Consider the following 17611-nt stretch of genomic DNA (forward strand, 5'->3'; position numbering starts at 1 on the left):
TAGGTTACCCCGTGCAGCTGCTTATACTATAGGTAGACATGACATCATATATCAGGAGTGGATGTGCTCGGCTAGATTTCTCTGTATATACATCGCAAGGATACCAAATGCTATTGTATATAGTCATCTCTTGCATAGTAGCAAAATGTAATGTTAAAATGGGAGATCTGATTCTTTACCTGATTCCATGAGATTCCCCCTCTTTTCTTCTAACTGCGGGCTATGGTTGGCTTTGTGGCCGGGAAAAGCTGAATTGCCAAACTCCTCTTAAAAGGTGATAAAGATTTGAGAGAGAGAGAGATGCCTCAGTGGCGGATTAATGCATTCTATCATATCAGACAACACCATCTAAATGTCCTCCCCAGCACAACCCCACCAAACATGAATATAGGGTTCTCATCACGTCTCCAGCAAACATTTACTACCGATGGATCAAATTTATTTATAATCTGCGGGAGCGAATCCCACCTAAAGGCTAATTTACAATGCAGCTCAAAACAGTTGACACTTTCGTAATAGGCCTTCATTATTTGTATTTTCAAAAATATGTTCCAGTTGTTTGAATAATCTTATATTAATAGATTTCAATAGATGCTGTGTAAAATAGTGGCTTATTCTAAAGGCTGTGGAGAATTGGTTTGATGGAATTCCCAAGTCCATCCTCAACCTTTCGAACCTTCTTGGTCTTCCCATCTCCATGATATATTTTTATCTCAAACGATCTCTATTCGGCCAATACGTTAGGGTCATTTCTGGAATGAGCGTTTCTAATATCTTCAGCGAGGCGGGACTAATGATTTTATTTTTTATCTCTATTCTTTTTTTAAACTTCATCCATTCTGGGATTAGATTCCTCAAGAGAAAATTTTTAGTGTTGGCTAAATTTATATTTTTTAAATTGTATCTAGCTTCACTTCACCAATCATATTCTGCTCAAGCCAAAACCAGCCATCTTTCTTAACATCAGGTTGTTGTAACCTGTGGACATGTGCCAATGTGCTAACCCAAGCATATTTACTCATTGATGGAAACTCCAGTCCCCCCTTGGTCTTATTACTATGGATAATCTCTCTTGTTTTGTTTTTTTTAGCATTCCATATGTAACCCCTCAAGGGATTTCAGTGATTGCTGCTGTCTCACTGACTCACCTGCAGTTCTTATGGAGTGACCAGCAGATGGCGAACTGCAAAGCACATGGATGAGGTGAAAAAGGGGCCATTGGAGTTTGGGGAGAGGGGTTCAGAGTTGGATGCCAGAGTTGAAGGACCTTTGCTGAGAGAGAAGGAGAGTGAGAGAGGCCTAGGAACAGAGGCCTGCTTGAAATTCACGGTCAGAGGAGAGTTGCAGCATCCTGACAGAATCTTTCAGCAGACAGAGGTACACAGCTGTTTGCAGCAGAGTTGGCAGTGAAGAGGTTAAAAGCTGAACTGTCCTGATAGCAGACTGTGGAGTGGTAAGCCTAAAATCTCTCCCCCTGTCCCCACAACAGGGCACCCTGAATTTAGTCACACAAATAAAAGATATACTGACATACTGAAAGTGTTCCATATAATCCAGCCCATACCGTGGAGTCAGATACTTATGGGCCCAAACCGTGTTATGTGCACCAAGTAAAGGTACCCAGCGGCCGCTAAGGCGAAGATTAGGGTGGGCCGCGGTGATTGTTGTGGGTGGGTGAACCTCATATTGCATATTCTGTATATTTCATTCTATTATATTTCATGTGTTCTGTTATATTAATGCAGAGTGTTTTGGTGTGCAATACAAAGTTAGTGCCCTGTGTCAGTTTTATTAATCACTCGGCTGTTCCCATCGGGACCCCCATCCATACCCTGGATGCTCCGTTGGGTGGAGGTGCTGCCGCAGTTATGTACCCCAACTCCCAGGTAGCGGAGGCTCAGGATTGGCCTGCAGAGCGCAAAGAGGTAACTGGGGTAAAGGACCACAGAGATATTGGTGGGCCTACCCAAAAACCCGTTACACATATAAACTTCCCGGCCAAGTTTTAAATTGTTTACACCAGACCTCAGAAATCGGGACTAGAACCATCTTCAAACAGTAAAGCCACTGGAGAAGGATGTATGCCTTAATGACAATCGTTCTTCCCACCCAGAAGAGGCATAGGGACTTCCAAACCGCAATATTATATTATTTTTTATTATGTCTCTGATATTCAATGGGATCTCAATCCCCAGATATTATTTTTTATTATATCTCTGATATTCAATGGGATCTCAATCCCCAGATAAGTTTCAGAATCTATTTCCTTTGAAAACCTATAATGCGCATGTTACATTACATTACATTTATTTATAAAGTGTCGGCCGATTGCAGTCAATAGAACAAAATATGCAATATTAACAATCAAATTCAACAAACTGCGCGTTAGATCAGGTTTGATCAGACAACATTTTTGTTAGATTAGTCTAATTAACTGAAATTTGGATTTTTTTTTTATTGATTTTGGTATTTATTCCTTAGATCGATTAAGATCAACTGTTTTTTTTTTTTCATTAGATCTATCACGCAGGAGGCGGTATTCACAATCCTATTTTGTGTGCGGGGGATGGGAATACATACAGATTGCCCCCCCCCTCAGCTGAAATTAAAATACTGTGTTTGGATAGAATGGGTTTGTTAAAAATGAAAAAAAGTGAAATGTTACTGCAATATTTAGGACAGACTGGTTACATTAAAAGTGTTAAAATACCCAAGGTAAAATACTTTGGGATGTCATCTTTCAAAAAATATATACTTTTGTTTAGCAGTTTTTCTTTTTCTGGAAGATATTGGGGCGTCCCAGCATACCACATTTAAGAAAAATCTTGTTTAGAAACAGCGATGCGCGCCATTCATATTAAACCCTTTAAGTGCCAAAATAAATGAAAATACCAGGCATATGAGGTGTTTCCAAAAACAGGACAAATTTGCACTGGTTATATATAGTTTTTATAGGTGACACTGAAAATACATATTTTTTTCCTACTTATCCCCACATTTTTAGATATTTTTCATACTAAATGATGGTTTATATATATATATATATATAGTTATTATTTCAAAAAGAAAGAAGATTAGTGGGCAATCAGAGTTGAATAAAGTCATAGCAAAAGCACAAAAACGACTCTGGTCATTTAGTGCAAACATGGTAAAAAAAAAAAAAAAAAAACCCAGTCCTCAAGGGGTTAAATTGGACCTGCTTGGCGCACTTAGTGAAGATGGATTGGACCACAAAGGGTTAAAATAGGCCCTGGGTATCATACCAAAGTGTCAGCAGTTTTCAAATCATCATCACATCCCACTTGGATATTTGCAAAGCATTTTATTGAAGCGATTCAGTGTATATCAGAGATGAGTTAACTCTTTTTTTAACTTTATTCCTGAATTTAAAGCTTTTTGTTTTCCGATAGAAAGTATGAAAACTTCAGCGGATGGAGGTCCCACACAGCAAACGCAGAAATTGTGATTTATCCAGAATAGTCTTCCTGTTTGACCACGAGATCGTAATGGGAAACGCCTTTCCACACGCCTTCGATGGTGGTTTCATAACCAAAGAGGGTGCGGACTCTGGCGCGGTACGGCACATCCATCTCAGCTTTCTTCACCGAAGCCACTACACGGATCGCTTTCCCACCTTCCAACTCCACCTCAGTACTTGAAGAAAATGAAGTCTACAGAGAGAGAGAAAAAAATAAGGAATTAAAAAAAAATCTCCTCAACAGCGCTAAAGAATGACGGGCAGGAGAAGCAAGCGGGGATGTTCTACGTTCACTCATATGTCCTCGGGCATATTACCACACAACCATGTTTAATGATGCATTTTTTCCAGACCACCTGCCCCACCTGAGAGAAAAAAGCAGTTAATCTCAATATTTATATATAGTGGGATATATTTAAGTTGAGTTTGGGTTTGAATCACCCCCCCCCGGGTACAGTACAAGGATTCACAGGATGGGGTCCTGGGGGAAATACTACTGGGGGGGGGGCATGGCTGGGGGAAATACTACTGAGGGGGGGGGCATGGCTGGGGGGTCTTTGTTTGGTGATGGGTATATTGGCCAATGGACCATGCCCGGGTTTTATTAATTACCTTCCATCCCACTGCACATGAGGATAGGTGGATCATTCCATCCCCTAGTTAATAGGGAGTCCTGGGGATCCCCCATATCGTTTTGTTTTTAAATCACAGATATAATACTTTTTAATCATCGTGCAGTGGTTGGGGCAGACTAGCAAGTCACCTCACAATCATCGGGGTTGAGATATGAAGTCTGCTATTTGGAACAAAAAAATCCTCCTTGCATTTCAGGTCAGTCAGATGGCAGATTACTGAATGTGTCCAAAAATAATTAAAGAAAACCATGAAACTTTTTTTTTCCAGTGGATGGAAAGCAATTCTTTCTACCATTTATTTCTCTCTTTATACCCAGCTCGAATAGCCCTTCCATGGGACATATACCCCACCTCCTCTGACTGCTAGTCCCTCTGGGGTCAAGGGCTCATGCACAGTGGAGCACACGGCACAATTGCCCTTGGGCCCCGGTGTTCTGAGAGGCTGATTAGAAAACTGTCCAAGAGAGAGGAAAGAAATTGCCAAGAAAGGAGGAACAGAAGGAAAGCAGAGAAAACAGGTAGAAAACAGGTTGCTAAAGGCAGGAAATCTAGAGAAGAGACTCTTCCTGTAGGCCCCTTGGGCTCACGCCTCTTCTAGCAGATACCGGACGGGTTGTCTGACACATTCTGTCATCATTCACCAAACTTCAGATGGAATGGAAGTACATACCTCTGTTTCGTTGGTCGTGGTGAAGCTCCAGTTGTGGGTTGTGCTGAATTTCATGGTAATCTTTGTACCTCCTTCCGCCATACCCGGGATGCCATTTTTAAAAGTGAGTTCAGTGCCCATTTCGAAGTTGAAGCCATGTGCGTGGGTAAATTCACTTGTCTCCTTCATGGTTTTGTTGAATCTGGCACATATAGAAACATATTGGGTGGTTATCGCAAAATGAATACTAAAAAGACATGAAATCACCTAAAAAAGAAGGGGCATCAGAAAAGAGATCAGAGATCCTAAGTGATAAAATACTTACGTAAAGGTGTGCTTTAGCGGTGTGCTGCTTCCCCTATTGTCATATATTTGTTTTTTCACCACTTCAACAGATTCTGATGTGATTCTACCTGAATCAATTAAGAACTCGAAGCTGAGCATACTCTGGATTGTTTTGTCTTTTGTAAAGCAAAACACTCTAAACTTATTGTAATCCCATCCCAATTGTTCTGCTTTTTTCAAATATCCTGTATCTTTTTTAGTTGGAGGTGGACCTTTATAGATATTTCCATTATATTTATCCACACACCACAGCATTCGGTCAGGGCTGAAACCCATGAAATGGGTGAGCCTTGACCATCCACCATCACCAATGGTTGTGCTTGTGGACATCCATTCATCTTCGGGATAAGTAGGTGGGCTTCTTTTCAGGAACTTGTCTGTGTCAGTGACTCCATACATGATGCCATCAGCGTCAAAGAAAAGAGCATCAAACCTATTCCAGTTGTAGGTTCCTATCATTGTAGCCTGACCATAAAGCCAAGAGACGTTTTCATTAGTTGGCACTGGACCCTTGTAGAACTCCCCAGCATGTGTAGCTCCATACAGAGTGCCATCGGGGTGGAAGAACAGGAATTTGAACTTGCTCCAATCACCTTTTCCAACTCTCTTAGCAGCAGAATACCAGTCTTCAACAGCTCTTGATGGCATGTGCCCTGTATACAGATCACCTCCACGAACCACATACAGCTCCCCTTTTGGGTTAAAGAGAACTTTGCTGGCATCATTTAGCTTGCCAAAACTAGCTGCCCTGGTGTTATAACTATCCATACGGTTCTTAGGGGGCAGCCCAACTCTTACTGTAAAGTCCCCAGCAAGAGCAAATAAGACGGTCTCTGAAATGAAATAAACACATTTTAAACAAGTTTAGATGGGAATCAGAGGCAGGAAGAAAGTCTACAACTAATTTATTTTCCCTTTTGTTAAAAAGGATGTCTGCTCATTGAATGATTATGGACTTTGTTACATACAGGCCTGTGAAAAAGAAAGTACACCCTCGTTTGAATTCTGTGTATCAGGACATATTAACAATCATCTGTTCCTTAGCAGGTCTAAAAATTAAGTAAATGGAACTTCAGATGGGCAACACGACATGACATGATTTATTCAACAAAAATAAAGCCAAAATGGAGAAGCCATGTGTGGAAAAACTAAGTACACCTTATGATGCAATAACTCGTAGAACCACTTTTAGCAGCAATAACGTGAAGTAATCGGTTACTTTATGACATCAGTCTCGCACGCTTTGGCTGAATTTTGTTATTAATGGTTTGCTGAAGATTCAAGCCCTTAATGTAAGGTTATTTAAATATTTGAATCTGCAGCTTCATTACTGCTTGTTGACATCCATCCTTTGACATTGTTGAGAGTTGAGAAGCTGATTCAGAAAATATTGAAGTGGTCCAGTACATCTGATTTGCCATCTAGCACTCTAAAAAAAATGCGAGTGCATCTAATATTAAAAATCATCAAGCATTTGAGAGATAGCATAAGAGTAAGAGTGTGAGAGAGCATAAATGAGAGAGTGAGAAAGCAAAGAAATGCAAAGAAAACTGTGAGTTCTCTAATATATATATATATATATATATATATATATATATATATATACACCGGTGTCATTGCTTGGCTGCCTAATAGAACTAACATTTTACAATTCAGAGCCCTAGGGGTTGTTACTATGCTTTCCCTTTATAATGTGAAATATTTTTAGATGACCAATATTTCTAAGCATTTTACTGCCAAATATTTAATTTAAAGCTAAAAGGCCAATACAATTTTTACCAAGTTCTGCCATAGCTGCGCGTAGAGGGTCTTCACTCTCTTCCGTCTGCTGATCTGGAGTGGTCCTTGTGATAGCGATTGCAGCACAACCCTTAAATACTCTTTCAGCGCCTGAATCGTGTGCTCTGGAATTAGACTGTGTACATTGCCACCATCACGCGTTATCTACCTGAACCTCACGTGTGATATCATTTCTCCTGGCTATTGATGCATTTCCAACAGCATGTGGTAACTCGCCCCCAAAAATGTGTCACATGCTGCCTAAAGTTCTTGACTTAACAAACAGGATAAATAAAGTATACTTTACTTAGACAAATTCTGTCCTCTTTGGCTCTGTAAACGCCGGGTCCTTATCCTGCTGCAAAGCTTCAGGGCAAGAGGATCAGTGAGGGACAAAAGTAAGAAACAGGCCTGTAACAGGAATGAGTAACATATATTACCAGCTTCGTACAGGTCAACGACGCTTGAGGTGCGGAAAGTATTTAAAACCGGAGACCTGGGCCCATCAGAAAAGACAAACGTTGTGTAAATGGAGCTATTAAAACAGCAGAAAGTATTGCAGTAATAGGACTCCTGTGCCCGGTCACGACAGGGTTAATTAGTAAAAGAAAGTTAACTCTACATGTACAGATCACTGTGCCAAATAGATAAGGAACCACCCAAGTACATAACAACAAGTTTTATACATACAACGAAGACAAACTTTGTTATGCGGACGTCGTAGGTTACCCTGTGCAGCTGCTTACACTATAGGTAGACATGACATCATATATCAGGAGTGGATGTGCTCGGCTAGATTTCTCTGTATAAACATCGCAAGGATACCAAATGCTATTGTATATAGTCATCTCTTGCATAGTAGCAAAATATCCCCTTGACTGCTTAGACCCATAGCAAGAGGCCAAAGGAAGAAAGAAAGAACCCAAACACCCCCCCCCCAAATGTCTGAAAGAAGGACACTGGACAAAATTGTGTGGGATGGGGCATTTGGCCACACCTTTTATTAAACATTAATATAACCATTCCCCAGGCCAGCGGAACAACCCAACCATTACCATGAAAAAACAACCTGCCAGCTGCTGAGCGCTCGGCACAACAGGAAGTCAAACAACCACCGATTAACCAAGAGTCCCAGCCCTGCGGGTGCCATAAACCGCGTGCAGGTCACGCCTGCCCAAGCTCGCTATGGGCAAAATGATCAAAGTTATCGGAATAACCGCGCTGGCCAGGGGTCCCAGACCGCAGCTGTGACAATTGAAGAGAAGGAACATAGCAAGGTACAAGAACAAATAAATACCAAACATAAAGGTACCACAAATACGAACTCTACCAGACCCAGGGCCGGCGGGCGGGAAACGTCAGGAAGCTTGCTACAGGAACAGGAAAAGAGGTACGAGTCACCTCTTCACCTACCTATAAACCCTCTTAGCAGCTTGCAGCTCCCCACCAATGGAAAAGCGGCTTACTGCATGGGCCAGCAGTCATGATCCCCCTTTCGTATAGGTCCAGGGGGCCCCCTTTCCGTAATGTTAAAATGGGAGATCTGATTCTTTACCTGATTCCATGAGATTCCCCTCTTTTCTTCCAACTGCGGGCTATGGTTGGCTTTGTGGCCAGGAAAAGCTGCATTGCCAAACTCCTCTTAAAAGGTGATAAAGATTTGAGAGAGATGCCTCAGTGGCGGATTAATGAACTCTATCATATCAGATAACACCATCTAAATGTCCTCCCCAGCACAACCCCACCAAACATGAATAGAGGAGTCTCATCGCGTCTCCAGCAAACATTTACTACCGATGGATCAAATTTATTTATAATCTGCGGGAGCGAATCCCACCTAAAGGCTAATTTAAAATGCAGCTCATGTAAATTCAGGGAATTTGAGGCTTTTTTCGTATTTTTCCAGCTTTGAGCTCACTGTTCACTTTCGATGTCTCTCCCCCAAGTTTTTATGGCCCTCGGGGGACTTGGTGGATCTACATTCTCCAAAACAGTCGCCACTTTCGTATTTTCAAAAATATGTTCCAGTTGTTTTAATAATCTTATATTCATGGATTTAAATAGATGCTGTGTGAGATCGTGGCTTATTCTAAAAGCTGTGGTTTTGGTTTGATGGAATTTCCAAGTCCATCCTCAACCTTTCGAACCTTCTTGGTCTTCCCATCTCCATGATAAATTTTAATCTCAAACGATCTCTATTCGGCCAATACGTCAGGGTCATTTCTGGAATGAGCGTTTCTAATATCTTCAGCAAGGCGATACTGAAGCCCACGGGGGCCAGAATGGACTAGAGTGGGCCCTGACAGAGTGCTGAGCAGGGCTAGGCTAAGGCAGGAATTGTGGATTTTAGGGGAGGAGTTTTGGTAGGAGGATATTTAAGTTTGGTGATCACAGGGGTAAGGATCCATTTTGTTTAACCTTACCTGGTGGTGTTTGTCCCAACCTCCCTCCCCTTATGTGGTTGAGTTTGTGGAGTAGTGTTGCTGCATTAGTCACAGTTGTGGGCGGTAGCTTGCCAGGTATCCAAGGGGTTAATGTGGTGGTATGATCCTTGGTGGTCATAACCGGTGGGAGGTTCCTTGCATGGAGTGGTGCTCGGAACCTCGGGTCCGGGTTGGGGCATCCTGGTATGTCCCCTCCCAAATTGGTATGTGGTATGGTGTTGCTGCATTAGTCACGGTCGTGGGCGGTAGCTTGCCAGGTATCCAAGGGGTTAATGTGGTGGTATGATCATTGGTGGTCATAACCGGTGGGAGGTTCCTTGCAAGGAGTGGTGCTCGGAATCTCAGGTCCGGGTTGGGGCATCCTGGTATGTCCCCTCCCAAATTGGTGTGTGGTATGGTACCTGGATAACTTGGCAAGCTAGGTTGGTTTTGGTTACGTCATTGTCTCTGTTAACGCATCTATGTTTATTATTTCAGGTTTTACAGGACAATGACTGTTAAATAAAACGGCTGTGGCCTTTTCAAACCCATCTTGTGTGTTGGTGTTTTATTTAATTGAGCAAATGAGCCAAGCCTGGCCCGTGAGTCGAAGCTACATCTGTCATAATGATTTTATTTCTCTCTATTCATCCATTTTGGGATTATATTTCCCAAGAGATTGTTTTCAGCGTTAGTTACATTTTTTTAATTCCGAAGTCAGGCTCATCATATCTCAGCCCTTACTGGATGTTGGAGTCCAGAACGCAGGAGTGTAAGAACGCATACAGTGATAGAAACACACTTCACAAATGAGACACAAGCGGAATGTTATTATATTATATAATTATAGGGATATTAAACAAAGCAGATACATCTCACCATAAGTAGCAGAGTAGGAGGCATATCATGCATGCAGACTGCTGGGGAATACAAGTTAGAATAGTCCAGGTAAGAATCCAAACTCATCAGGGACGGGTAGCAAGCAAAAGGGGTAAATGCAAAAGGCAGTCCGGGTCAAATAAAGGTAAATTTAAGAGACCAGAGTCTGGCATGAACGATAGCTCCAATGTAACTTAATAACAACTCTGTTACTGGGAGGCAGGGATATAAAGCCTGTTCACCTGGTCAGGTGTGGTAATGACATAGGCTACAGGTGAGGGAGGTCTGGATATAGCAAAATCAACACAGCTGAACATAAATACACAGAGCACGGATTCTAAACATAACCAGACAAGACATACATGGTACAGCACGCCACAAAGGACAGGAAGGAACACAGGGGATAGAGCGAGGGGCCGAGATCCTCAGACGCTTCTCCTTGAAACAAGGATAGGATATCTCAAACAGGACATGGGGAGAGGAGAGAGGAACTGAGATCCTCACATGTACAAGGGAAAGAGGGCAAAGATACATAAAATACAGACACAAGTAAACAAGACAGCAAGCTGTGGAGAGGAGATCGACTCTAGGCAGACCTCGTAAAGGGGCGTCCAGGGCTGGGGCTGAATCCTGACATCAACAATCATATTTTGCTCAAGCCAAAACCAACCATCTTTCTTAACATCAGGTTGTTGTAACCTGTGGACATGTGCTTTACTCAGTAATGGAAACCACCATCCCCCCCTTGGTCTTATTACTATGGATAATATCTCTTGAGATTCTTGTTTTTTTAATCATTCCATATAAACTTCCCGGCCAAGTTCTGAAATTGTTTGTGCCAGACCTCAGAGATCGAGGCCGGAACCATCTTCAAACAGTAAAGCCACTTGGGAAGGATGTATGCCTCAATGACAATCATCCTTCCCATCCAGGAGAGGCATAGGGACTTCCAAACCACAATATTATATTATTGTTTATTATAGCTCTGATATTCAATGGGATCTCAATCCCCAAACATTTTCTACTTGCGGATGTCCAGCTAAAAGGATATTTATTGGTAATTCTCAAATAAGTTTCACAATCTATTTCAACCAATGAAGTGCACCTGTACTTCGAGATATAGCAGTATTGTGATTGCGAGCGTAACTCACTATCATCCGAGGTAGGGATCTCATTAAGCTTTTGCTTGATTGTTCATTTGTATCTCAATCATTGAGGGTCACAGGATTGTGTAAATTGGTGTGGTTTTGTTATAGCTAATTTGCATCTTATCTGCATATTGTGTTTTACATATGGTGTGATGCATGCTGGTCATAACTCACCGCCAGCCTTTTGAAAGGCTCTTGGAGGCTGGTAGTGATTGTTTGCTCAATAAAGTTAGTCCTGTCTGCCTTCCTGCCTTCCTGCCTTCCTGCCTTCCTGCCTTCCTGCCTTCCTGCCTTCCTGCCTTCCTGCCTTCCTGCCTTCCTGCCTTCCTGCCTTCCTGCCTTCCTGCCTTCCTGCCTTCCTGCCTTCCTGCCTTCCTGCCTTCCTGCCTTCCTGCCTTCCTGCCTTCCTGCCTTCATTGTTTGGGTGGTAAAGTGCTGTATCGCTATGCTTTTGTATACTACAGTGCCACTGAGGTTCCAAAAGAGCTGTGTTTGTTGCTGTTTTCAATGCTAGTCCTGCCTGATACTTGAAGTTTAGTGTTCCTGGTGACCATGGGGGAGAAGGAAGGATCGTCTGGTGGGTGTAACCAGTTGGGGTATAGTTATTCCCATCATGTCCATCATCCCATCATGTCCATCATACCATCGTGTCCATATGGACCAAATGTTTCCAGCACCTTGTAGAAAGCATGTCACGAAGAATGAAGGCAGTTCTGAAGGTGTTCCAACACAGTACTGGCAAGGTGTACCTGATAAAGTGGCCGGAGTGTCGTTTTGGGTCCACCTTTAAACTCTGAGGAGCTGGGGCTCATGGACCCTAAAAAAGGTGATAGAGGATTTTGACAGAAGCCATGCAGAAAGTTCACAGTAACCTGTTCAGGCTGATTCACATAAAAAAATGAAGATAATAAAAATGATAATGTGTGCTTTGTATCAATATCCCGAGGCGCTGTCACTTTTTTAATATTTTCCACGTGTGCAGCTGGCGGATCGTAAATAACCTAAAGTGTGTGTTTTAGTTAATGAAATGTTTACCGTAAACTCACAATCACTTAACGACTTTATTTTCTCAGCAAATGCATATTTCTGGTAACAGCGATGTAGCAAAAGTCTTTACTTTTCCAATGAAAACTCTTCACAAGTGGGCAGACGGAGGTACATTGGGCTATCTGGACGTCTGTCCCCGGCCATCATATTTCTTACCCGCTCCACGCACATAATCTGGCAATCGTCAACCTGAGATCTTCTAACCAGCATTAATCCTTAGATATCTCCCTCCCCGACTCTGAACCCCCTCATATCACACTTTTACCCTCTCTTTGTGCTTTCTCGCCCGCCTGTCTCTAGAGCCTTCTGCTGTCCTCCTGGCTGGTTAGTGTTTAGTTGTTAAGGTTGGTGAGATAGCTTGGTTAGTAAATGCTCCGACTGCAGACCTTATTCAAACCTCAGGGCCAACTCAGAACTTCATCCTTTCCAAGTTCAATAAATGAGGACCATCAATTGGGTAATAATAGCGTCTATTATCTCCGTTAATTCTGAGAGCGTGCGCTAGGAAAGTGCTTTAAGTCCCCCTGGGAGACAGGAGCTATATAAACACTGGTTGTTATGCTAAATGGCTAGTGTGCCATTAACGAATCTGGCCACTTGTGATGTGGCCGGTCCCGCTGATGTCGGTGGGTCAAACCCGGAGTTCCCAGGTATGCTTATTACCCTATGTCAGTAGGGTCCACATTTGGAAGCTCTACCTTTTAAATTATAAAATTCTATTCTTTATTGCATTCCCATTTATTTATTGTTCAGTAAAAGTGAACCCATTCAAGTCGCTGGATGATGCGATACAGCTTGCGAACACTGGAGGCGCTGTTGTGCTGTATATACACACTCTCTCCTACGCAGCCAGTGACCACTCTTCTCTCTCCTGCTGTCCAGCAAAGATGTCTATCCTCTATATGCCATGGGACACATATCTTTAACATATGAGAAGGCAATAACCGAGCCCTCGTTACACTGAATGATGATCTTTCTGGGATATGAGTGCATGTCCAGTTCCTTAAAAGGTGAAGAAGTAGACAACCAAATTACATTAATTAGGATACGGGTCGAGGAACACACAGGGGAATAGAATACGAGACACATTGGCCCCAACCCACATTCTCCATTAACTCTCAGGCTTTAAAAGCAATCCAAACCATGATGGTTTTGGCCAACTGAGATGACACGGCTACTGAGAAGATGACCCTGAATTAGGAAGTGATATTTCTTGAGAACACGCTTGATTTTTTTTTTCTGGTCGGGCCATTCGTTATCAGGACACGATAATGTCTGTAATAAAAGTTAAAGCAGTACTTTACAATGAGGTTGAAGCATAACCGGTCATAGTAAATGAGGGATGAAAAGGGTTCCTGCTTCTATCAATTTTTCCTACATAAAATTATTTTGCTATTTTTACTAAGTATTCCAACAAAAAAAAAAGCCATTTAAAGATACCGAAGTACATTGCTGCAAAGCTTTGAGGCACAGGCCAGAAAGCGGTGTGAATGCAGGCAGGGTGCTGGGTTGTATAGCGGGAGGCGTTAGTAGCCCAGATAGGGATGAGGTTCTGCCGCTTTACAGATCTCCAGTCAGACCTCCCCTAGAGTATTGGGGCAGTTCTGGAGACCCCCATCTCCAGAAGGACATCGATATTATTAATGACTGAGAAGAGCTTCTAAAACGGTGAATGGTTTGCAAGACAATTGTAATGATGCGTTGGATAGGCATATGGCTCCTGAATAAAGGGCGGCGTTACCTCCCGTAGGGACTAAATTGTTTGGAAGTGGTGGGGAAATTAGGCGGGGAGTAGGCATGACCTTGGAGCATACTGACCAGAAAGTCAGAGAGTTCCCAGGGATATCCAAAAGCACACAAGTTCCTCAAGATGGGAAAACCCGTCTAAACGGCTGCTTAGGGCTCCCGGTAGTCTACGCGACCCTTAGGATAAAGGATGAAGTTAAAAGACCTATAAAAGTGCAATTCCTCCAACAGTAACATTAATGTACGTATTTAAACCAAATGTATGATCTCATAGGCCCTCTGTTTTCTCACTTTATTGCCGCTGATGGGTTGCCTAGCTACTGCCAGCACTCAAAATGGAGATGCTGGCTGCCTCTCGAATCCACCCCTGAAAGTAGGGCATGCGAGCACCACTTCCACCCCACAAGATGGAGGATTAGGGGAAACATGGATATGAATCCTCCTACACAGAGGACGGGGAAAAGGAAAAGAAATTTGTTAGCCCCCTTTTGTTACTGGAGGGTCATGAGAACCCTTTTTTTGTTATTTAATACTTTTTTACCAAAATATATTTCTTTAATCAACCCCATTGCCAAGTCATAGATTATCTATACTTATGGCGAGCCAAAAAGTAACAAAAGCCACGACTCCGGCCAATGAATAAAATAATGTAGTTATAATAATAGTAGTTTTCCGAATCATTGTAAAAGTCCTCTTTCTGTAGTAAGTTTTGTTGAAACCTCTTCCTAGTCTCGTTTTTTTTCCTTTTGATATTAAACCGCCGGGAAGGCTCCTCGTCTGATTAAATGGAAAATGCCAACCCAAAGCCGATTTAGCTCAAGACAAATTTAATTTAGAATTTTGCGCTGCCGTGTGCTATTTGGCTAACAAAAATTTCCAACCCAACAGTTTTCCCAATTTCAACTCCCTTCAGCATCTCAGAACCCCCAACCAACACACCCATGGTCTAGAAACATAGAATAAGAGAGCAGATCAGGTCCATTCGGTCCATTTATCTACCAACATATCTGAAAACTAAAGCTTCCTTCCATTCCATCTAGTTTTAGATTCTGGTCTCTTGCTGTTACCTTTCTCATCCGGAATAATCTCCCCTCCTGTACTTTGTTAAATCCCTTTAGCAAACTCCATGCACATCGCCCACCTTCCATTGGACTGGTCAGTTTACAGCTTAGAGTGTATTGGAATCCTTGGGACTGGAAAAGAGATCCTGATTGTATGAGGAACGTGCCCAAGAGCTTACGCCTTGGATGTACGCTTTTTTTCCTGCAGCGGTGTCTAGGGATATGCAGCAAGATCCAAAAACCCTCGTAGAAATGTGGTTGAGAGCCAATGGTGTGTATATATATATATATATATGTGTGAAAAAGATCAGAATCAAAATGCCCAAACGGAAACAGTCAAAAAAAAAAACAACAAAAAAAAACAATCTAGGTAATTTTTAAATAGCCTCAAATGAATGTGAATATCATATAAGTGTGAAAATATGTGGATAATAATGAAATAAAAATGTAAATGTATTACTTTTCTTTAGTGGTTTACTGGCTGCGTAAAAATCACAAACCACCAGGTGGCGCTCACGTAAAGCCACAAGCGAGATCAGAGATACAAAGTGATCGCACAGACCACAGGAATCTTTCAATAATTAGTAGACTTGTGCATTCGTCTTCGGGCCAACATGAAAACGAACACGAAGAGTGCGTTTTCGTGTTCGTTCCGAAGACACGCCGAAGAGAAGACAGCGGCGGTAAAACGTAGGCGAAGACGAAGACCCACACCACGAAGATCTACGTGATCGTCTTCGTCTTCGCGGCATCGCGGCAGTTCCCGGAAGTGAAAATCCGCAGGTTCGCCGTCACGGGTTACAGGACAGTGCAAATGAGCCTATTGGTCACCTACAGGGACCTCCTCTGGCATCAACCAAGCCGTAGAAAGCCGTAAGCACAGACTGGCTTGTTGTTATTGCTAGTTCACGACTTTACAAGTGGTAGTATGTAAACCAATTTGATAAATTATTAACACAATGGAATTGTTAATATCATCTTTTCCAGACCAATCAGAAGACAGATTGGTGTATTCCCAAGCTTGACAAATGAATTTCTCTCCTATACTAATGATGTAATTGCTATAATGTTTATATTCCTATTGGTTTTTTTTATTTTCTGACACTTTTTATATTGGGAATGTTTATTTCAAATAAAAATTGTACACCAACTGTATCACACCAATCACACCAACTGTAAAAGCCAATAACAGGAACTTGAGCTTCCTTCTCCTGGCCTCCATCATGCTGAGCTTCCTCTGCGTGTTTCTGTTAGTCGGTCTTGCTTTTGGAGTCGTCTTCTCATTAGCCGTGTCTTCTGTGTTGGCCAAAACCATCGTGGTCTGCATCGCTTTCAAAGCCACAAAACCTGACAGCATGCTGAAAAAATGGAACCGTCTGAAACTGTCTAATTATATGGTCTTGTTTTGCTCATCAATCAAAATACTTTGTTTTTGTTGGTTGGTCATTTCACCCCCCCCCCCCATTTCAGGAGCTGGACATGCACTCTTATCAGGGAAAGATCATCGTTCAGTGTAATGAGGGCTCGGTTATCGCCTTCTACTGTGTCCTGGGTTATATGGGGCTTCTGGCAGCTGTTAGTTTTATTATAGCTTTTTTAGCCAGGACATTACCGGACAGTTTTAATGAGGCCAAGTACATCACCTTCAGCATGCTGGTGTTCTGCAGCGTTTGGATTGCGATGATCCCGGCCTATATGAGCACCAAAGGGAAGAACATGGTGGCCGTAGAGATTTTTGCCATATTGACATCGGGTGCTGGCCTCTGAGGCTGTATATTTTTACCAAAATGCTATGTCATCTTATTCAGACCTGAACATAATACGAAGGGTGTACTCGCTTAAAGCTTATAACAGATAACCATCTGTATCAATGCCAATATCTGTTTAGAGTATATAAGGAAGGCTTTAAATTGCTTGAGAGTCTCAGTGGGTTAGAATGGACGGCAGCGTCACTGATTCCGCTCCTCGGTAGGCAATACAGCCATGAAAAATTAGATCGGAGTGCCCAAACGTGGGGTACTTTGATGCAGTGGCGGGCGAAGCGATAAATGGCCATACAGTGTGACGGAATCCCCAATATTTATGCCTTCGGTGTTTTTTGAACGCTTTGTATAAAAATCCATTGCCGTATATCTTCAGAAAATGAAATAATAAACTGCACCGTGCCGATGGGATTGTTGGTACCTCAAGTGGGAGAAGCCGAATTACCATCTAGAAGGTTGAATGTGAAGGCACCTATGTTTAACCGCGCATGTGTAACTTGGTGTGAAGATTGTTTGAATAACTGATTATACCGGGCATACAGTATGTAGAGGATGGCTGTAAATATAAAACTGAGAAAAATGTTGTTTTTAGACATTTTTTATTTCCATCACACAAAATAATGTCTCACATTTCTGGATGTAAATACTGATTGACAAC

The 17611-nt window shown here is 42.3% G+C and overlaps 1 protein-coding gene and 1 pseudogene across 1 annotated transcript; one reads left to right on the forward strand and one right to left on the reverse strand.

Moving 5' to 3' along the window:
- Window positions 1-3365: 3365 nt before the first annotated feature.
- On the reverse strand, window positions 3366-7078 carry LOC128468380 (tachylectin-2-like). The gene is made up of 4 exons (XM_053450077.1): window positions 6887-7078; window positions 5088-5940; window positions 4784-4964; window positions 3366-3671 (listed from the first exon to the last, which is right to left on the reverse strand). Exons 1-4 carry the CDS (start codon window positions 6897-6899, stop codon window positions 3468-3470), a joined length of 1251 nt encoding a protein of 416 aa, XP_053306052.1. The 5' UTR covers window positions 6900-7078; the 3' UTR covers window positions 3366-3467.
- A 9335-nt stretch (window positions 7079-16413) lies between these two features.
- On the forward strand, window positions 16414-17032 carry LOC128468245 (vomeronasal type-2 receptor 26-like; annotated as a pseudogene).
- Window positions 17033-17611: the final 579 nt, after the last annotated feature.

Source organism: Spea bombifrons, chromosome 1, assembly GCF_027358695.1.
Source record: "Spea bombifrons isolate aSpeBom1 chromosome 1, aSpeBom1.2.pri, whole genome shotgun sequence".
NCBI classification, from domain to species: Eukaryota; Metazoa; Chordata; class Amphibia; order Anura; family Pelobatidae; genus Spea; species Spea bombifrons.